Source organism: Thalassophryne amazonica, chromosome 23 (genome assembly GCF_902500255.1).
Source record: "Thalassophryne amazonica chromosome 23, fThaAma1.1, whole genome shotgun sequence".
NCBI lineage: Eukaryota > Metazoa > Chordata > Actinopteri > Batrachoidiformes > Batrachoididae > Thalassophryne > Thalassophryne amazonica.
Window position 1 is genome coordinate 8,126,490 of NC_047125.1, and position 22,902 is coordinate 8,149,391.

General features: G+C 42.4%; 1 protein-coding gene across 1 annotated transcript in view; it reads right to left on the bottom strand.

Annotated features, from left to right (window-relative positions):
• Positions 1 to 22,902, bottom strand: part of zanl (zonadhesin, like) — a 222,749-nt gene that overhangs the window by 109,501 nt on the left and 90,346 nt on the right. The window contains 7 exon segments of the mRNA XM_034165014.1: positions 1,585 to 1,726; positions 1,827 to 2,020; positions 2,837 to 2,975; positions 3,140 to 3,333; positions 3,432 to 3,537; positions 7,288 to 7,423; positions 8,251 to 8,379. Of these exon segments, the coding sequence (XP_034020905.1) occupies positions 1,585 to 1,726; positions 1,827 to 2,020; positions 2,837 to 2,975; positions 3,140 to 3,333; positions 3,432 to 3,537; positions 7,288 to 7,423; positions 8,251 to 8,379 (1,040 nt within the window).

The following is a 22,902-nucleotide window of genomic DNA, read 5'->3' on the forward strand; positions in this document are numbered from 1 at the left end:
TCACATACAAAGGTGTAGGATTAATCAAAAACTTAGCAAGGTCGAAAAGTGGCAAAGCAAACAGGACTAGAACAAAAGGCTGGAATGAAGCTTACAGAAAAACAAACTGGCAATGAAGGACAAAACATACAAGGCTTAAATAACTGAGGTGGTAATCACACAGAAAACGAGGCACAGGTGAGGGGAACATTCAGGAAGGGGCAAGAGAGAAAGAGACGAAGACGAGTGCAAGAGAGTGCAGTGAGACAAAGTCAAAGCAGACAGAAGCAAGAGAAATCAGTGACAGAAACCCCAATGGTGAATAACATAAAATGCCAACAGAAAGATAAGACCAAAGCTTAGCCAATATTAACATGAACAGAACCAGGACGTACACTAGGAAGTAAAATGAAAGACATAAGAGGAGAACAACAACAAAATAAAAGACGTCGACTAAACTAGAACTGAACTCACCGTGGTTGAAGTATGATAAACAGAAAAGAAATAATCAGAACAAACAGACAGGACTCAAGTGACTAAAGTAAAGACAAAGACAGAGGATCAAAGTGCAAAGCAGACGCAGACAGGGGACAGACTGTGACAAAGACCCAAACAGGACAAGACATGGAACCAGACATGGGCAGACCTGACAATAATCATTTTTGCAAACAACAAAGGGCTCAGATCTTGATGTAATTCTGCCTACTCCTTGAATGCATCTGTAAATCTCTCCTTGTTCATGTCCTGCAACACCCTCACACACTTCTCTGCCAATCCAGACTTCCTCATACAACACCACAACTCCTCTTTTGTATTTCTTAATGATTGATGTAAATAAAGTCCAAGACATATTCAGTGATTTGGAAATGCTGAAGTATCCATAGACTGAGTTGACTCAAGAACACTGGCTGTAAAAGTGATGATTTAATCCTTATATTTGGAATAAATTGCCACTATCCCAAATATTTTTTAAGTGTTGCAGGCCTTTTAGGAATGGATGTGTATGAACAAATGAAATAAAGTTGACCAAACAAAACAGGGCCTTCACCAACATACCCAGTGAGGTCCACTCCAATCATCACTCTTTCTTCATTGAGTAAACTCTCTTACACCTCAAACTCCCTAAATCAGTTTTCATTCTTATCAATCTGACAAACCACTTTTGGAGCAAATGTACTGATGACATTGATCATCACCCTTTGATTTACAGGTTCACACTCAGACACCTGCTTCACCTCTAACACACTTATATTATTCTTTCTTCTCCCATCCACACTTTGTTACAGAATAAGGTGTTTAATAGTTTGAATGAGCAAAGTAATTATTCTTTAATTCAGTGTATTTCAAGGAATTATTTCATGCAAAATATATGTTTTTATCTATAGTTTGCAGTGACATATAGTTGGAATTCCATATTAAACATCACAAAGTTTGCACAATTTTATGCATGTAGATATTATTATTATCAGCACAATTTACACCTGAATTGTCTTGTTTCATTCTTCTGTAGTATATTAAGTCAGCAGTGATGTGAACATGCTTGAACATTTTTGACTCTGTATCTTTTGTTTCAGGGTCTTAAAAGTTCCCTGATGATGTCATTACCTTTAGGATAGCAGCCTGGAACTCCGTTCACCTCACGGCATTCTTCAGTGGAGTCACAGGAATTATCGACACATTCCAAAGTGTAGTTTCCTCCACAGCGACACATCTTAGAGCACCCATCTCCAAACACAACCTCACCCGGCTGGAAAAGACACATCCAACAAAACATCATCCTCGAGTACTTCAGGTACGAGAACACACTGACAGATGAACTGCTGGGAATGTCAGCAGTGACCTCTGACCTCATAATAGTTATTGTGGTCGTCCAGACAACCGCATTTGTCCAGCGGGACACAGTGCCGTCCCTTGAAGACAAAACCTGGTTTGCAAAAGCAACCAGAGATACAGGAGCCAGTACAGTTGGACGACGGTTCCATGCAGGTGGGGATGCAAGCTGGACCACATTCTATATATTCAGCATCAGGAGGACATGGATCTGTGAAGGAGACAAAACAACAAAGCATTAAAATACACAAAATAACTCATGGAAAAAAAACAGTTTAAATCTGAGTCTATTGTGATGCTCATGTTGATGGAAACTATTGATGATGAGTCGTACTTGGTGGTTGAGTTGTTGTTGGTTTTGGAGTTGTTGGCTCAGGTGTAGTTGGTCCTGGTTTGGATCAAACAATATAAACAGATCAATATTTTCAACTAATAACATGAGAAATAATGTGTTTATCTTGTGATGCTCATTGGTTATTTTTAAATGACAAATCATTTGTGGTGTTCGTGAGTTGGAGGTTAACAGCTCTCAAAAACAATGGAATCATGAGACAGCCTGAGTTGTAAATAGGCTTCATGGACCATAGTTACAATTACAGTGGAGTCAGAACCTTCTGTTAAACAGTAAATTCCACAAAAGTGAAGAATTTAATGTTTGATTCAATCAGTCGGCACTGACAAAGTCAATCAAATGAGCCAAATCCCAAAGTCAAGGAAGTAGCAGGAACGATTGTCCTGGTTGTGTCGTCAATGTTGTCAAATGTACACAGACCAAAAATGTAACAAGTTTAGTTGAAGTAACAGCAATAAACTTGTTCATCTTGAGATTACAGGACACTGGACACGACTTCCTGAGGTGTCTTTCACTTGGACACCAATCAACGAGACTGAAACACATTCAGGCTGTGATTCACTTTACATTCAGAAACACATGAATTCAGGTTTGTCAAAACCACAGAACGAGACAGATGCTGCAAAGATGAAGTTTGGCTCCGACTTTTTGGGTAGTTTGTGAGAGTAAACTTACTGGTGGGATAGCAGCCCAGCTCTCCTCCCTGGACTTTACATTCATGCAGAGGGGGACATTCAGAGGACACGCAGGTGACAGAGGGAGCGTCACACTTACACTTCTGTTTACAGTCGTCCAGATAAAACTCCTCTCCATGCTGACAGAGACACACAACATTTTACTGTGTTAGTGTTCAAATTAGTGAAGAGCTGTTTCTGATCTCCATCATTGATTGACTGATTGACACAGAGTGAAAAGCAGCTGATCAATGAAGCAGCTGCTCCTGTTTTTCCACTCTGAAAGAGCTCGAAGACACTTTACCTCATAATACAGCCCGTTGTGTTTGCAGCCACATGAATTATTTCTGACGCACTTGTTGCCACTCAGGACAAATCCAGGATCACACACACAGCCCTCAGAGCAGAACCCACTGCAGCCAGAAGGTTTCCCAGCACAGGTTTCCTGGCAGGGGTCTGCACAAGGCTGATAGTGGCTGTTGGGAGGACAGTTCAGAGCTGGACAAAGACACACAAAGTCAGGTTTGACAAAGAACTGCTGGGATCAGATCAAATATGACATCACGCTTTCATCCACTCATTCATCCGACACTCACGGCAGCAGGTTTGGTTCCTCCAGAGTCCCACAGTGACTCCACGGTCCTGGCATTCGTTGACATAAGCTTCAATGGCTTCACAAAAAATGCGCGCGGCTCCATCCAGCTCACACAGATCAAAAACACAATCCCTGAAGTAGTTCTGACAACACACACACACACACACACACACACACACACACACACACACACACACACACACACACACACACACACACACATACACATTTTGTTTGGAAAATAAACATTCCTGACAATGATACAAGCTTGGATCAAATCAAATCAATTTTATTTATATAGCGCCAAATCACAACAACAGTTGCCCCAAGGCGCTCTATATTGTCAGGCAAAAGCCATACAATAATTACAGAAAAACCCCAACGGTCAAAACGACCCCCTATGAGCAAGCACTTGGGGACAGTGGGAAGGAAAAACTCCCTTTTAACAGGAAGAAACCTCCAGCAGAACCAGGCTCAGGGAGGGGCAGTCTTCTGCTGGGACTGGTTGGGGCTGAGGGGAGAGAATCAGGAAAAAGACATGCAGTGGAAGAGAGCAGAGATCAAACACCAATGATTAAATGCAGAGTGGTGCGTACAGAGCAAAAAGAGAAAGAAACACTCAGTGCATCATGGGAACCCCCCAGCAGTCTAAGTCTATAGCAGCATACCTAAGGGAGGTTCAGGGTCACCTGATCCAGCCCTAACTATAAGCTTTAGCAAAAAGGAAAGTTTTAAGCCTAATCTTAAAAGTAGAGAGGGTGTCTGTCTCCCTGATCCGAATTGGGAGCTGGTTCCACAGGAGAGGAGCCTGAAAGCTGAAGGCTCTGCCTCCCATTCTACTCGTAAAAAACCTAGGAACTACAAGTAAGCCTGCAGTCTGAGAGCGAAGCGCTCTATTGGGGTGATATGGTACTAAGAGGTCCCTAAGATAAGATGGGACCTGATTATTCTAAACCTTATAAGTAAGAAGAAGAATTTTAAATTCTATTCTAGAATTAACAGGAAGCCAATGAAGAGAGGCCAATATGGGTGAAATATGCTCTCTCCTTCTAGTCTTTATGTCTGTAAGACATTCCTGCAGTTTAAATAATTGGTGTGTGTCCTCTGGCTTCATGGATAGATAAAGCTGGGTATCATCTGCATAACAATGAAAATTTAAGCAATGCTTTCTAATAATACTGCCTAAGGGAACCATGTATAAAGTGAATAAAATTGGTCCTAGCACAGAACCTTGTGGAACTCCATAATTAACCTTAGTCCGTGAAGAAGACTCCCCATTTACATGAACAAATTGTAATCTATTAGATAAATATGATTCAAACCACCGCAGCGCAGTGCCTTTAATACCTATGGCATGCTCTAATCTCTGCAATAAAATTTTATGGTCAACAGTATCAAAAGCAGCACTGAGGTCTAACAGAACAAGCACAGAGATGAGTCCACTGTCTGAGGCCATAAGAAGATCATTTGTAACCTTCACTAATGCTGTTTCTGTACTATGATGAATTCTGAAACCTGACTGAAACTCTTCAAATAGACCATTCCTCTGCAGATGATCAGTTAGCTGTTTTACAACTACCCTTTCAAGAATTTTTGAGAGAAAAGGAAGGTTGGAGATTGGCCTATAATTAGCTAAGATAGCTGGATCAAGTGATGGCTTTTTAAGTAATGGTTTAATTACTGCCACCTTAAAAGCCTGTGGTACATAGCCAACTAATAAACATAGATTGATCATATTTAAGATCGAAGCATTAATTAATGGTAGGGCTTCCTTGAGCAGCCTGGTAGGAATGGGGTCTAATAGACATGTTGATGGTTTGGAGGAAGTGACTAATGAAAATAACTCAGACAGAACAATCGGAGAGAAAGAGTCTAACCAAATACCAGCATTACTGAAAGCAGCCAAAGATAACGATATGTCTTTGGGATATGAGTAATTTTTTCTCTAATAGTTAAAATTTTATTAGCAAAGAAAGTCAAGAAGTCATTACTAGTTAAAGTTAAAGGAATACTCAGCTCAATAGAGCTCTGACTCTTTGTCAGCCTGGCTACAGTGCTGAAAAGAAACCTGGGGTTGTTCTTATTTTCTTCAATTAGTGATAAGTCCTAGCTTCACGTAGGGCTTTTTTATAGAGCAACAGACTGTTTTTCCAGGCTAAGTGAAGATCTTCTAAATTAGTGAGATGCCATGTCCTCTCCAACCTACGGGTTATCTGCTTTAAGCTGCAAGTTTGTGAGTTATACCACGGAGTCAGGCACTTCTGATTTAAGGCTCTCTTTTTCAGAGGAGCTACAGCATCCAAAGGTGTGCTCAATGAGGATGTAAAACTATTGACGAGATAATCTATCTCACTCACAGAGTTTAGGTACCTACTCTGCACTGTGTTGGTATATGGCATTAGAGAACATAACAAAGAAGGAATCATATCCTTAAACCTAGTTACAGCGCTTTCCGAAAGACTTCTACTGTAATGAAACTTATTCCCCACTGCTGGGTAGTCCATTAAAGTAAATGTTATTAAGAAATGACCAGACAGAAGGGGGTTTTCAGGGAATACTGTTAAGTCTTCAATTTCCATACCATAAATCAAAACAAGATCTAAATTATGATTAAAGTGGTGGGTGGACTCATTTACATTTTGAGCAAAGCCAATTGAGTCTAATAGTAGATTAAATGCAGTGTTGAGGCTATCATTCTCAGCATCTATATGGATGTTAAAATCGCCCATTATAATTATCATATCTGAGCTAAGCACTAAGTCAGACAAAAGGTCTGAAAATTTACAGAGAAACTCACATTAACGACCAGGTGGACGATAACAACAAATAAAACTGGTTTTTGGGACTTCCAATTTGGATGGACAAGACTAAGAGTCAAGCTTTCAAATGAATTAAAGCTCTGTCTGGGTTTTTGATTAATTAATAAGCTGGAATGGAAGATTGCTGCTAATCCTCCCCCTCGGCCCGTGCGACGAGCATTCTGACAGTTAGTGTGACTCGGGGGTGTTGACTCATTTAAACTAACATATTCATCCTGCTGTAACCAGGTTTCTCTAAGGCAGAATAAATCAATATGTTGATCAATTATTATATCATTTACTAACAGGGACTTAGAAGAGAGAGACCTAATGTTTAATAGACCACATTTAACTGTTTTAGTCTGTGGTGCAGTTGAAGGTGCTATATTTTTTCTTTTTGAATTTTTATGCTTAAATAGATTTTTACTGGTTGTTGGTGGTCTGGAAGCAGGCACCGTCTCTATGGGGATGGGGTATTGGGGGGATGGCAGGGGGAGAGAAGCTGCAGAGAGGTGTGTAAGACTACAACTCTGCTTCCTGGTCCCAACCCTGGGTAGTCACGGTTTGGAAGGTTTAATAAAAATGGGTTCGAGTCTGGAAACGAAGCATGTCCAGATTATTTACCCAGCAAAAATTTAGTGGACTGGGACAAACCAGGTAAAGTGTCTTTATCAAGGGCACAGACAGACAGACAGACAGATGCTTTTAACACTGAGCTATGTGGTCTGAATGACCTTTCACCCCTACTCCTTTCCTTGATAAGGCGTGCAAAGATATTTTCTGCTTTTCCAGAAACATGAGTCACAATTGTCATGTTTAGTTCAAACACTTAATACAAAACATCCACAGCACAGAGTCTGAATATGTGACAAATTCATTCATGACACCACAAGTACACAATGACAGAGACAAAGTTTAAGTCTTTTGGAGTCCCAAATCCAGTTTTTCCACAGTCAAAGTATATAAAACCAAATAAAAAAATTACTTGTTGGAGAGGCAGCAGCATTTATACTATGAGATAAAATTAGATTTTCAAAAAGAAGACTAGTGGTCACTTACATTGGGGTTGACTTTTGGGTGACAAACAGCGAAGGGTCCATTTTTATCCAGCAGGATTCCACAGTATCCAGAGCTTTCATACAGATCCTGATCTTCATAACTGCATCCAGGGATGGTGGTGTTTGGTTTATTACAGCTGTCAACACAGACAAAAGTGTCACACAAGTTCAACTATTACATCCAAACAGGAGGTGATGGGTTCTATGAGAAACTCATGGACCAATTTTCTCAGACAATAAGATCTTAACTGGAATAGAAACAGGGTAAGTTCTGGATGTGAGTGTTTGAAATCTGTGACTGGGAGGAGCTACTGACCTTCAGATTTCTTATTCGTCCATATTATCACTGTCTTTATTTTAGGGCATCACAGTAATTTTGTAAGATTACTCCAACAACGACTCTTAGTCATATTTTGGATTTCTGGCACATTGCTGTCTGAGGGAGGAATATTTTGTGTGAACTGGAAACAAATGTGTTGGAATAATGATCCACATGATTTAAGGTTGTGTTCTTGTTATTTTGAAGGCAGATCACAACATTAATCCGTCACAGGGTCACGAACATCCCCTTGACCCCCTGTGAAAGCTGAATCTTCCCCTGTGTTTACACAATTTCCACTCAGCCACAGCAGGAGGAAGAAAGAAATGTGACTTTAAAATGTGGTAAAAGTAAATCAAGCTCTGTTTCTCTCCATTATTTGTGTCTTTTATTTTTGAGTTCAGTTTAATGTTTCTGTTCGTTGTGCATTATACGTGTTTGGTGAACCTGCTTATGTAAAGCGCATGTGAGCGTTGCACTCTTGAAAGACATCAAAGCCAAGCACTAGACTTGAGACCAAACTCTGGTGGAGGTGGAGCAAATGATTTGTTGTGACAGACAAGAGGAAGGTGTCAGCTTTGTCGGTGACCACATCTCACTTTGAGATGAACATGTCAGTGGAAGGACAGAAGAGCTCAAACTCACTTTGGATCAGTGACCCAGCTGTGTCCAAAGTCATTGGCTTTATTGGTCAGTGATCCATCTGGCTTCCGGAAGTCATCTCTGGCATTCCCGTTATAGTCTCCACACAGTCCACAGAGCCGGTCCTTGTAGCTGTAGATGACAAGTTTAATGTTGGTCAGAAAACATGAAAGAAATATTTCATTCAGACATTTCACACAGGATACATGTGCAGAGGTGTTGAATCTTATACCAACAAAATCACATTAGTGGGTGTGACCTGGATGACGTCAGCCAACAGAATATGAGACCGTATGAGAACAGAAGGTCAAAATTATTTCGGATCATTTGTTTTGTTGGAGCCTCGCAACCTTCTTGGTTGGAGCTGCACATACACAGGATGCAGGACAACGAGTTAATTCCTTAGCTGTTGCTCACGGTGAGTAATCCTGCTTACTACAAGTGGATGATTGGTCGCTTAATTTGTTACCGCAAATGTTTCTGGGACCAGCCGGGACATGTCGTGCTGTTTTTGACCATTTGGTGTTTGTGTTATTCACACACTGCCGGCATGTTTTGAAATTGAGCTGCACGTTGTGTGTTTCTTGCAACGTAGCCACACCGATGTTACTGTTCCAGTGTGAGTGTTTTCTCCAAAAAGCACAAACCGCTTGCATATTCTTTTAAATTACACTGTGTTAGGAGTGTTTCCTACTCCGTTTATACAGCAGCTGTATCCTGGACATACCACCCTGACTTTGGCTGCTGTAGTGTGAGTCTTTTTGCTCCCTGCTACACCGCCATTTGGTGTTTTAAAACTGTGACACCTGGGTGTGAGTCTGCGGCACTGTGACTGCTTTCCGCTCACAAGCACTGAGTTAAGTGGCTGGTGGATGGAGTGTGCTTTCTGCTCCCTATTTTACCGGGGTTTTCCAGAGTGTTTGACTGCCTTGTGTCCTGAGTGTGCTTCACTTAGGTGACATGTTCTGTTATTTTTATGTTCTTTTTTATGTGTTGTTTTAAAATTTTATTCTATATGTGTTTTATTTTTGTAAATTTGTGTTTTTAATGTTAAGTACTTTGGACACCAGTCGGTGCTGTAAAGCGCTTTATAAATAAATGTTGATGGATTGATTGATTGACTTACTGTTACGCACACATACACTCAACAAAAATATAAACGCAACACTTTTGGTTTTGCTCCCATTTTGTACGAGATGAACTCAAAGATCTAAAACTTTTTCCACATACACAATATCACCATTTCCCTCAAATATTGTTCACAAACCAGTCTAAATCTGTGATAGTGAGCACTTCTCCTTTGCTGAGATAATCCATCCCACCTCACAGGTGTGCCATATCAAGATGCTGATTAGACACCATGATTAGTGCACAGGTGTGCCTTAGACCAGTGATTCTCAACCGGGGTGCCGTGGGCAATTATCAAATATCACCATTATCGGGTGTATGTGCTGTAATAGTGTGGCAGATGGTGTAATGCTCTTTTATTCCAGTAGATGGGAGCAAAGCGCGCAGTAGCGCTGAGCCGTGTGCCGACAAGGAGGCGTGATCGCCATTTTAATTCCGGGCAAGTTAGTGATTTGTGTGCATAGAAGTTCACTTAGTGTCGTCAAGAAACAGGTGTAATATGCCGGAAAGCTGCGCATGTTGGCAAAGTCACAAACGGAGGAACAAGGGAGACAATATTTCCTTCCATAAGTAAGTGGTTTTGGTTCTTCTTGTCACTTTGTCCGTGATATTTGGATGATAAACAGCTGTATGTCTCCTGCCGTACCTATGTCGCCCGATGACACGGATCATTAATTTCACTTATGTCTACTTGATATTTTCCACTGCTAGACCAATTTCTAGTTAAAATACTTGTAGTTAGTGACTAAAAATTGTTCGACAAGACGGGGGAGTTTTTTTTTTTTTTTTTTGCACCTTAAAATAATGAGTTTAATGACATGCGCTGTGCTGCCACACACACAGAGATGTGCACACACACACACCGCTGACTTCATGGATGAAACTCGGTCAATAAAGTATAATTGTGTAAAAATATAATATATATAAATGTGCTGTAATGGTTTTAGGAGCAGCGCTGTGTTGAACACAGCAGCAGCAGCTCAGCCAAGCAACGTAGCTTAACAGCACAGATCCGTGTAACTTTCAACACTAATATTTGTGAATGTGTGTGTGTGTCAGAGTAAGTTTAACACTTTCCTGACATAATTTAATGTAATTTAATTTTACTGGCTCGATATCCAGGACAAAATGGCATTTTAACACGTATTTTGCGAGCATTTTTCTGAGCGTGTTCAGTCGCAAATCTCCATTGAAAATGCATTAACATCCGGGTCAATATTTTGCCCGGTTAGGAGGCGTCATGTCGCCGTTCATGAAGGGACATTTTCGTTTAGCAATGGGACTGCGCTCTCTAGTTCTTATATGCAGCTCCATGACTATAGTATACAATAGTCTGTACCGCACGTGTTGCTAACGTGCTAACACACCGTGTAGAGACAGTCGAGTTAGTGGTGCGTGAACTGGAAACAAATGTGTTGGAATAAGTGGTGGTGTGCCGCAGGATTTTGTAAATATAAAAAGGGTGCCGTGGCTCAAAAAAGGTTGAAAATCACTGCCTTAGACTGCCCACAATAAAAGGCCACTCTGAAAGGTGCAGTTTTGTTTTATTGAGGGGGGATACCAGTCAGTATCTGGTGTGACCACCATTTGCCTCATGCAGTGCAACACATCTCCTTCGCATAGAGTTGATCAGGTTGTCAATTGTGGCCTATGGAATGTTGGTCCACTCCTCTTCAATGGCTGTGCGAAGCTGCTGGATATTGGCAGGAACTGGTACACTCTGTCGTATACGCCGGTCCAGAGCATCCCAAACATGCTCAATGGGTGACATGTCCGGTGAGTATGCCGGCCATGCAAGAACTGGGACATTTTCAGCTTCCAAGAATTGTGTACGGATCCTTGCAACATGGGGCCGTGCATTATCCTGCTGCAACATGAGGTGATGTTCTTGGATGTGGCACAACAATGGGCCTCAGGATCTCGTCACGGTATCTCTGTGCATTCAAAATGCCATCAATAAAATGCACCTGTGTTCTTCGTCTATAACAGACGCCTGCCCATACCATAACTCCACCGCCACCATGGGCCACTCGATCCACAACACTGACATCAGAAAACTGCTCACCCACACGACGCCACACACGCTGTCTGCCATCTGCCCTGAACAGTGCGAACCGAGATTCATCCGTGAAGAGAACACCTCTCCAACGTGCCAAATGCCAGTGAATGTGAGCATTTGCCCACTCAAGTCGGTTCCGACGACGAACTGGAGTCGAGACCCCGATGAGGACGACAAGCATGCAGATGAGCTTCCCTGAGATGGTTTCTGACAGTTTGTGCAGAAATTCTTTGGTTATGCAAACCGATTGTTTCAGCAGCTGTCTGAGTGGCTGGTCTCAGACGATCTTGGAGATGAACATGCTGGATGTGGAGGTCCTGGGCTGGTGTGGTTACACGTGGTCTGCGGTTGTGAGGCTGGTTGGATGTACTGCCAAATTCTCTGAAACGCCTTTGGAGACGGCTTATGGTAGAGAAATGAACATTCAATGCACGAGCAACAGCTCTGGTTGACATTCCTGCTGTCAGCATGCCAATTGCACGCTCCCTCAAATTTTGCGACATCTGTGGCATTGTGCTGTGTGATAAAACTGCACCTTTCAGAGTGGCCTTTTATTGTGGGCAGTCTAAGGCACACCTGTGCACTAATCATGGTGTCTAATCAGCATCTTGATATGACACACCTGTGAGGTGGGATGGATTATCTCAGCAAAGGAGAAGTGCTCACTATCACAGATTTAGACTGGTTTGTGAACAATATTTGAGGGAAATGGTGATATTGTGTATGTGGAAAAAGTTTTAGATCTTTGAGTTCATCTCATACAAAATGGGAGCAAAACCAAAAGTGTTGCGTTTATATTTTTGTTGAGTGTAGTAATGTCGACCATGTTGGTGCATGTATGCAGTAGCTGTTTGGCCTCTCTGAGCCCGGAGGACGGCCATAATTTATGCCCATCATGTCTTGGGCCTGGGCACTTGAAACAAGCACTCACAGAAGACGCTTACTTCAAACTTTTTTCCATACCATTGATAGAGAGATTTTCTAGACTGGCCAGATTTGCAGCCGAGATGCTCGCTGCAACACTGGCATCAAAATCACGTAAGCGCCCACATAATGAGGCCCTGGCTGATGACTTAATCTTGTCTAATAAGGTCGAAACGCTAACCACTGAATTTGCTCAGATGAAGTCATTGCTCCATTGGCTGCAGAAGGCTGCAGCTTCTGCTATTCCTCTCAGAGTGCAACGTGTGCCTTCCTGTGAATACAGTGAGAAGGACTTGACCCCCTTCCCCACTACCAGCCATCGTGATGCCAATGCTATGTCTATTGCAGCAGCTGAGTCATTATTGAGTGTAGGCCAAGCCGGTCAGTTTGAGGGCCAAGAACAGGGGGAACATTCCATCTTCCTTCTGTAACGGACTCCCACACCTTTGACATGGACTCTTTTTAGGCGTCTGAGTCTGGCCTGTCCATTGTAAAGCAGGCCATTCAGTTGGCCCTGTGATGGCTTGGCATCAATGCTCCTCCCACTGAGACTGCTCCTTCTAGTGCCTTTTTTTACAGTCACTCAGAAACCAGCTTTCAGTGTCCCACCCTCCTTACCATACATTGAAGACCTGCAGAGATGCTGGTCTGATCTTAAATCCTTCACCCATTTGCCACAGGATTGCAGGGCCCTGTGTGCAATGATGGATGCAAAGAAGTATGGCTTAGACCAGGGGTGGCCAAGTTCGGTCCTCGAGAGCCACATTCCTGACACTCTTAGTTGTCTCCCTGTTCCAACACACCTGAATCCAATGAAAGGCTCATTAAAAGTCTGCTAATGAGTCTTTCATTGGATTCAGGTGTGTTGGAGCAGGGAGACAACTAAGAGTGTCAGGATGTGGCTCTCGAGGACCAAACTTGGCCACCCCTGGCTTAGACAGTGTGGTTAGTAGCCTGGTTGTAGCACCTGCTGATGCAGTTGCTGATGCTGCCCGGCCAGAGGCCTGTTGTCCACAGCCTCAGAGTAGGGTCACATTACAGTGAACTCCAAGATCCCAACCTAAACATGGAGGTGGCTACGTACTCCCTGGGATCAGGGTCTGCATTTCTCCCAGAAATGACCGGCAGCACCAACAGGACCGTCATGCTTGCCCCTCGAAATCATCAAAGGGCTGCAGAAGTTCGGTTTGACACCCGGTATGTGGCCACCGGTCGATTGTCCCAGACACAGCTTGACCGGTGGCGGGCCTTGGTATTAGTCCAATGGATGATTTCCACATTAGTCAGAGGCTACACTATTCAGTTCAATCGCTGTCCCCCCAAGTTCAATGGTGAAGAAGTTGCAATTGCTACAGACCCAGAGAGGTCTCTTGTTCTCAGGCAGGAAATTTTAGTGCTGCTGAAGAAAGGAGCCATAGAACAAGTCCACAGTTCAGATCACTTAAGAGGGTTGTAAAATGTATTTTCTGCGTCCAAGAAAGGATGGTGGTTTTTATTCTATACTCGACCTCAGAAATTTAAATCTGTACATGAAGGTACTGTGTTTTCGCATGCTCTGCACAATGGATGTTCTCCAGGCAATTTGGCAGGGGGACTGGTTTACCACTGTGGACTTGAAGGATGCCTATTTCCACATCCCAGCGTTAGTTCACCAGAGGCAGTTCCTCTGGTTTTCCTTCGAGGGACAGCCGTACCAGCTCAGAGTCCTCCTGTTCTGACTCTCCGTCACTCCCTGTACATTCACCAGGTGGGTGGCAGCAGCACTCTCTCCTTTACAGGCTCAATGTGTGCACTCTGAGCTGAGAGCAAGTACTCCACAACACTTTGATCCTACTAAACCACATGTTGCAGCTTGGGCTCTCTGTGAATTTTGCAAAGAGCTTGTATAAGCAAAGCCTGTCACAGTGGATTGTTGGCACTATATTGCAAGCTTGCAGGAACAGCGACCATCAACCTCCTCCATTGAGGAGCACTGTCCTTTGGCGGTCAAGAGCTCCTTGACTCCAAGCCAACAGGTGGTCTTTATTGGCACTGCAATTGACTCACTGGTGATGACAGCTTGCCCATCCCCATAAAGAGTGGACAATATTCTCACTCTGGTCTCCCATGTTCACAGGAATGCAAGACTGACTTGCAGTTTGCTCTTCCAGCTGATGGGGAAGCTGACTACAGTGTCAGCAGTCATACCTCTGGTAAATTTGGTTCATGACACATGGTGTTCCTCTCGTCACTCTGACCTCCCACCAGGAGGTCATTCTAAACAGATGCCTCAATTTCAGGCTGGGGTGCAGTGTGGAAACATAGAATGGTTAGGGGTGTCTGGAGCCCTTGGGAGAGGCTGCAGCACATCAATGTGCACGAGCTACGGGCTGTCCGCTGAGTTCTGAGGCATATCTAACCTGCCCTTGGGGGAAAACGTGTTTGTTTGTTTGGAAAACACATCAACAGTTACCATATACAGAGCTGGCATTGGGTCAATATGGCTAAGCCCGAAACTAATTTGTTGAGGAGTTTGGGGGTCGCCTAGGTCCCCAGTGGGGTCCAGGGGCAAAGCCCTGGGCTGGGGGCTGTGATTTTAGGCCTTTTCAAACCTGTTTGTAAACCTCTCAGGAACAGCCAGTGTTAAAGATTTTAAACTTCTGTATCAATACCATCTTTGAGGTCAACTGGTTTGTGTTTTACAATGCAGTTTTCTAAAGCAAAAATAAAATAACCACAAACAAAAATTGGGAATAGGTTCCCCTAACATCTGCAGGTTTTGATTACATATTACCATCACTGAACACCGTTGCTGCTGGGCTCATATTTTTGGGGCAATAATTTTATAGTTTATTCAACAAGACCAGTTCAAGCGATCATCAGTGTGGAAAGAAAAGCAAGGCAGAAAATGTAAAGGGTTGGGTTCACATCCACTCTGAGTTTCAAATATGTGAAAAATAATTATTTCAATAAATGAATCGTTATTAACTTACAACATGAGCTAAGCATTTTGTTTTCGAAATGCCAAAATAAGTAAGCAATTTGAATTCTGAAATTTATCGAACACTCGTCGTGGATGCTTAATCCTTTTACTAAGACCTCTTCAAACTACATCGATAAAAAACATAAAATACTACTTACGGCAATCAGCTGCACTTGTCAAAATCATCTTCACGGACAATTCATTCACGCGCACACGCACGTGAACAACAACAAAAAAAAAACACAGGCTGCTGCAGCACTTCCTCGCTTTCTCCCCCTCAAACTGTCATACTTGTGTTATAAACCAGTCAGCATTTGTTTTATTATACATCTGTGTAATTAATAAAATGATCTTCATGGATGATTCCTTCGCGCACACACGCACGTGAACAACAACAACAAAAAAACACCGGCTGCTGCTGCACTTCCTCGCTTTCTCCCCTCAAACTCTGTCATAATTGTGTTATAAACCAGTCACCATTTGTTTTACTATACATCTGTGTAATTAATAAAATGATCACGGATGATTTGTTCGCGCACGCACGCATGTGAACAATAACAACATAAAAAACACCAACTGCTGCTGCACTTCCTCACTTTCTCCCCTCAAACTCTGTCATAATTGTGTTATAAACCAGTCACCATTTGTTTTATTATACATTTGTGTAATTAATAAAATGATCTTCACGGACGATTCGTTCGCGCGCACACGCACGTGAACAACAACAAGAACAAAAAAAAAACACCGGCTGCTGCTGCACTTCCTCGCTTTCTCCCCTTAAACTCTGTCATAATTGTGTTATAAACCAACAGTGGTGGGCACACTTCCGATAATGCAATAACTGATAATTATCAAAGATAATGTTTTCATTATCGGATTATCTTTTTAGATAACTTTAAAAACCATTATCGGATCAATTATCTTCCGATTAATTTTTGTCCGATGACTTTTAAACCGATAAACAAAGTAAACAAAGCTGAACAGCGACAAGCATTTTTAAAATTTAAAATCAGTTCAGCAACCACCTGTTAAAAGTTTTAAGAAGTTAAAAAGTTAAAGGAGCAGCTGAAATGTTGACAGCAGTGTGTCAACTCTACTGGTGGTTGGCTCTCACTGCGGTATTGTATCACTTCCTGTTCCGGAGCACAGCGGTGTTTTGCTGTATCTGTTAGCTGTTTAATATGCGCAGTTAGATTGATCTAGTTAACTAGATAACGATTTGTTTCACAGCGTTATCTTCACGTGCCTTAACTAAAGCACTCCCTCTGCTGAATCACCTCTAAATTATTTACACATTATTCACTTTGTGTGTTTTTAGGCATCCGCTAGCTTAGCGCAGCTACTAGCTCTTAGCCGATTTAGCATGGCGGCTTCTCCTGTCTCTCCTGCACTTTTCTGAGCTGGGTGTGAAATGTTTAGTTATTCCTCGGCCTCCTTTAGCAGTAACAGTACTTGTAATAAGTGTAGCTTATTCGTAGCTTTGGAGGCCAGGATGGGCGAATTGGAGACTCGGCTCCGCACCATGGAAAATTCTACAGCTAGCCAGGCCCCTGTAGTCGGTGTGGACCAAGGTAGCTTAGCCGCCGTTAGTTTCCCTCTGGCAGATCCCGAGCAGCCGGGAAAGCAGGCCGACTGGGTGACTGTGAGGAGGAAGCGTAGTTCTAAACAGAAGCCCCGTGTACACCGCTAACCCATTCACATTTCTAACCGTTTTTCCCCACTCGACGACACACCCGTCGAGGATCAAACTCTGGTTATTGGTGACTCTGTTTTGAGAAATGTGAAGTTAGCGACACCAGCAACCATAGTCAATTGTCTTCCGGGGGCCAGAGCAGGCGACACTGAAGGAAATTTGAAACTGCTGGCTAAGGCTAAGCGTAAATTTGGTAAGATTGTAATTCACGTCGGCAGTAATGACACCCGGTTACGCCAATTGGAGGTCACTAAAATTAACATTGAATCGGTGTGTAACTTTGCAAAAACAATGTCGGACTCTGTAGTTTTCTCTGGGCCCCTCCCCAATCGGACCGGGAGTGACATGTTTAGCCGCATGTTCTCCTTGAATTGCTGGCTGTCTGAGTGGTGTCCAAAAAATGAGGTGGGCTTCATAGATAATTGGCAAAGCTTCTGGGGAAAACCTGGTCTTGTTAGGAGAGATGGCATCCATCCCACTTTGGATGGAGCAGCTCTTATTTCTAGAAATCTGGCCAATTTTCTTAAATCCTCCAAACCGTGACTATCCAGGGTTGGGACCAGGAAGCAGAGTTGTAGTCTTACACACCTCTCTGCAGCTTCTCTCCCCCTGCCATCCCCTCATTACCCCATCCCCGTAGAGACGGTGCCTGCTCCCAGACCACCAATAACCAGCAAAAATCTATTTAAGCATAAAAATTCAAAAAGAAAAAATAATATAGCACCTTCAACTGCACCACAGACTAAAACAGTTAAATGTGGTCTATTAAACATTAGGTCTCTCTCTTCTAAGTCCCTGTTAGTAAATGATATAATAATTGATCAACATATTGATTTATTCTGCCTTACAGAAACCTGGTTACAGCAGGATGAATATGTTAGTTTAAATGAGTCAACACCCCCGAGTCACACTAACTGCCAGAATTTTCGTAGCACGGGCCGAGGCGGAGGATTAGCAGCAATCTTCCATTCCAGCTTATTAATTAATCAAAAACCCAGACAGAGCTTTAATTCATTTGAAAGCTTGACTCTTAGTCTTGTCCATCCAAACTGGAAGTCCCAAAAACCAGTTTTATTTGTTGTTATCTATCGTCAACCTGGTCGTTACTGTGAGTTTCTCTGTGAATTTTCAGACCTTTTGTCTGACTTAGTGCTTAGCTCAGATAAGATAATTACAGTGGGCGATTTTAACATCCACACAGATGCTGAGAATGACAGCCTCAACACTGCATTTAATCTATTATTAGACTCAATTGGCTTTGCTCAAAATGTAAATGAGTCCACCCACCACTTTAATCATATCTTAGATCTTGTTCTGACTTATGGTATGGAAATTGAAGACTTAACAGTATTCCCTGAAAACTCCCTTCTGTCTGATCATTTCTTAATAACATTTACATTTACTCTGATGGACTACCCAGCAGTGGGGAATAAGTTTCATTACACTAGAAGTCTTTCAGAAAGCGCTGTAACTAGGTTTAAGGATATGATTCCTTCTTTATGTTCTCTAATGCCATATACCAACACAGTGCAGAGTAGCTACCTAAACTCTGTAAGTGAGATAGAGTATCTCATCAATAGTTTTACATCCTCATTGAAGACAACTTTGGATGCTGTAGCTCCTCTGAAAAAGAGAGCTTTAAATCAGAAGTGCCTGACTCCGTGGTATAACTCACAAGCTCGCAGCTTAAAGCAGATGGAAAGGAAAGAGAGGAAATGGCGTCTCACTAATTTAGAAGATCTTCACTTAGCCTGGAAAAAGAGTCTGTTGCTCTATAAAAAAGCCCTCCATAAAGCTAGGACATCTTACTACTCATCACTAATTGAAGAAAATAAGAACCACCCCAGGTTTCTTTTCAGCACTGTAGCCAGGCTGACAAAGAGTCAGAGCTCTATTGAGCCGAGTATTCCTTTAACTTTAACTAGTAATGACTTCATGACTTTCTTTGCTAATAAAATGTTAACTATTAGAGAAAAAATTACTCATAACCATCCCAAAGACGTATCTTTATCTTTGGCTGCTTTCAGTGATGCCGGTATTTGGTTAGACTCTTTCTCTCCGATTGTTCTGAGTTATTTTCATTAGTTGCTTCATCCAAACCATCAACATGTCTATTAGACCCCATTCCTACCAGGCTGCTCAAGGAAGCCCTACCATTCTTTTTGCTCTGTATGCACCACTCTGCATTTAATCATTAGTGATTGATCTCTGCTCCCCTCCACAGCATGTCTTTTTCCTGGTTCTCTCCCTCAGCCCCAACCAGTCCCAGCAGAAGACTGCCCCTCCCTGAGCCTGGTTCTGCTGGAGGTTTCTTCCTGTTAAAAGGGAGTTTTTCCTTCCCACTGTCGCCAAGTGCTTGCTCACAGGGGGTTGTTTTGACCATTGGGGTTTTTACGTAATTATTGTATGGCCTTGCCTTACAATATAAAGCGCCTTGGGGCAACTGTTTGTTGTGATTTGGCGCTATATAAATAAAACTGATTGATTGATTGATTGATTGATTGATTGATTATTTAATGCTTCGATCTTAAATATGATCAATCTATCATTATTAGTTGGCTATGTACCACAGGTTTTTAAGGTGGCAGCAATTAAACCATTACTTAAAAAGCCATCACTTGACCCAGCTATCTTAGCTAATTATAGGCCAATCTCCAACCTTCCTTTCCTCTCAAAAATTCTTGAAAGGGTAGTTGTAAAACAGCTAACTGATCATCTGCAGAGGAATGGTCTATTTGAAGAGTTTCAGTCAGGTTTTAGAATTCATCATAGTACAGAAACAGCATTAGTGAAGGTTACAAATGATCTTCTTATGGCCTCAGACAGTGGACTCATCTCTGTGCTTGTTCTGTTAGACCTCAGTGCTGCTTTTGATACTGTTGACCATAAAATTTTATTACAGAGATTAGAGCATGCCATAGGTATTAAAGGCACTGCACTGCGGTGGTTTGAATCATATTTATCTAACAGATTACAATTTGTTCATGTAAATGGGGAATGTTATGTGTCGACGTGGGTTGAGGAGCGGACCTGCGTCTGACGGAACCCAGAGCTAAAACAGCCAGAAAGCGGTTCCAATAACAAAACAATTTATTTTCCCCCTTTGGTGCATAACAAAGTGTACAAACAAAACCTGCGTCGGTCTGGCGGAGTGAAGGACGGCACGCTCTCCAGCGCCCAAAAGGATCGAAGCCCGGCGCTTCTGGACCCACGTTCACCGCCAAACACCCTCCAGGTGGACACGACAAACCGACTCTGCGAAGGATAGAAAAGGTGAGGTAAATCAGCAGCTACAACTAATATCCTTCAAAAGGCACACACTATCAGCAACACATTCAGGTCCGAATTCAAGCTTTATGTAAATGAGCAGCTTCTCACAACAGGTGGAGGATCATCAGTCCGCATGCCACGGCAGTGAGAAGCGAGCTGCACAACTCTCATCAAAGTTCAAATATACTGCGTAACAAAATACCAAGTTACTATTAACAATTATTCAGATAATCAATCACCTCTGATGTGTGCTGACAGCATGTGTCCCTCACCCTTCCTGCTTCACAGGCACGATGTGTCAAACCCAGGCGCGGTCCTCAGCGTCTCACAAACGAACATCACAAGGTCGAGTTCCCGGCAATTCTGCTTGAATCACACATGACTTAAATGCAGAACGCCATCTCATTATCTGCTTCAGCTGAAAGTCTTTAAGGTTGCACGTGAGCACCATCCACAGGTGCTGCACATCATGTTGATGAGGGTGAAGGACTCTTCTGCCAGCACCTTCTCCACAGACAATAAATCAGTTTGCATACCACCTGGAGAGCAAAGAAAAGAAAAGAACACCAAAACGTCCAGCCACACCCCCCAACACACAACAGGGAATCTTCTTCACAGACTAAGGTTAATTATGGAGTTCCACAAGGTTCTGTGCTAGGACCAATTTTATTCACTTTATACATGCTTCCCTTAGGCAGTATTATTAGACGGCATTGCTTAAATTTTCATTGTTACGCAGATGATACCCAGCTTTATCTATCCATGAAGCCAGAGGACACACACCAATTAGCTAAACTGCAGGATTGTCTTACAGGTATAAAGACATGGATGACCTCTAATTTCCTGCTTTTAAACTCAGATAAAACTGACGTTATTGTACTTGGCCCCACAAATCTTAGAAACATGGTGTCTAACCAGCTCCTTATTCTGGATGGCATTACCCTGACCTCTAGTAATACTGTGAGAAATCTTGGAGTCATTTTTGATCAGGATATGTCATTTAATGCGCATATTAAACAAATATGTAGGACTGCTTTTTTGCATTTACGCAATATCTCTAAAATTAGAAAGGTCTTGTCTCAGAGTGATGCTGAAAAACTAATTCATGCATTTATTTCCTCTAGGCTGGACTATTGTAATTCATTATTATCAGGTTGTCCTAAAAGTTCCCTGAAAAGCCTTCAGTTAATTCAAAATGCTGCAGCTGAGTACTGACAGGGACTAGAAGGAGAGAGCATATCTCACCCATATTGGCCTCTCTTCATTGGCTTCCTGTTAATTCTAGAATAGAATTTAAAATTCTTCTTCTTACTTATAAGGTTTTGAATAATCAGGTCCCATTTTATCTTAGGGACCTCATAGTACCATATCACCCCAATAGAGTGCTTCGCTCTCAGACTGCAGGCTTACTTGTAGTTCCTAGGGTTTGTAAGAGTAGAATGGGAGGCAGAGCCTTCAGCTTTCAGGCTCCTCTCCTGTGGAACCAGCTCCCAATTCAGATCAGGGAGACAGACACCCTCTCTACTTTTAAGATTAGGCTTAAAACTTTCCTTTTTGCTAAAGCTTATAGTTAGGGCTGGATCAGGTGACCCTGAACCATCCCTTAGTTATGCTGCTATAGACTTAGACTGCTGGGGGGTTCCCACGATGCACTGAGTGTTTCTTTCTCCTTTTGCTCTGTATGCACCACTCTGCATTTAATCATTAGTGATTGATCTCTGCTCCCCTCCACAGCATGTCTTTTTCCTGGTTCTCTCCCTCAGCCCCAACCAGTCCCAGCAGAAGACTGCCCCTCCCTGAGCCTGGTTCTGCTGGAGGTTTCTTCCTGTTAAAAGGGAGTTTTTCCTTCCCACTGTCGCCAAGTGCTTGCTCACAGGGGGTCGTTTTGACCGTTGGGGTTTTTCCGTAATTATTGTATGGCTTTGCCTTACAATATAAAGCGCCTTGGGGCAACTGTTTGTTGTGATTTGGTGCTATATAAATAAAATTGATTGATTGATTGATTTTGACCCCGGTTATATCAGATGATTGTCAAATCAACTTTTTGGCTTTGCAAATGGCTTTTCTTTTTTTTTTTTTTTTTTTTTTACAAATGAAGTTTAAAAACAAAACAACAGCAAAATAATAATAATAATAATAACATTACAAGCCAGCTCTGCAGTGTTTGCACAGGCACAGTGCAAGCGTTTGGATGCTTGTTTGGATGCTTTCAGCAGCAGGAAACCCTCACGAGGGCCGACCACAATAAACAGGTTTGATTCTCATTCGACCATATGATCGGCAATCAGCAGGTGGTCGTCAGATGTTGACCGCAGCTTGATACTCCATGTACACTACACGATGCAGGATGCACGATTAACCTAAAACTCGGTCCAAAAAATTCCTGCATGAAAAATCAATTCGCACAGTGTAAAGCACGTTTTACAACATCATAAAACGTGCGCACATTCTCTCCACATGCAAAACATTTTGCGATGACACTTGCAGGGCTCCGTAAAAATGCCTGTTTTTACAAATAAAAAAATGGAATATTTTACAAAAGCACATTTATCTTTAAACACCAACACACGACAGACGTCACATAACGTGTTGGTTTACATAATGAATGACTGAACCAAT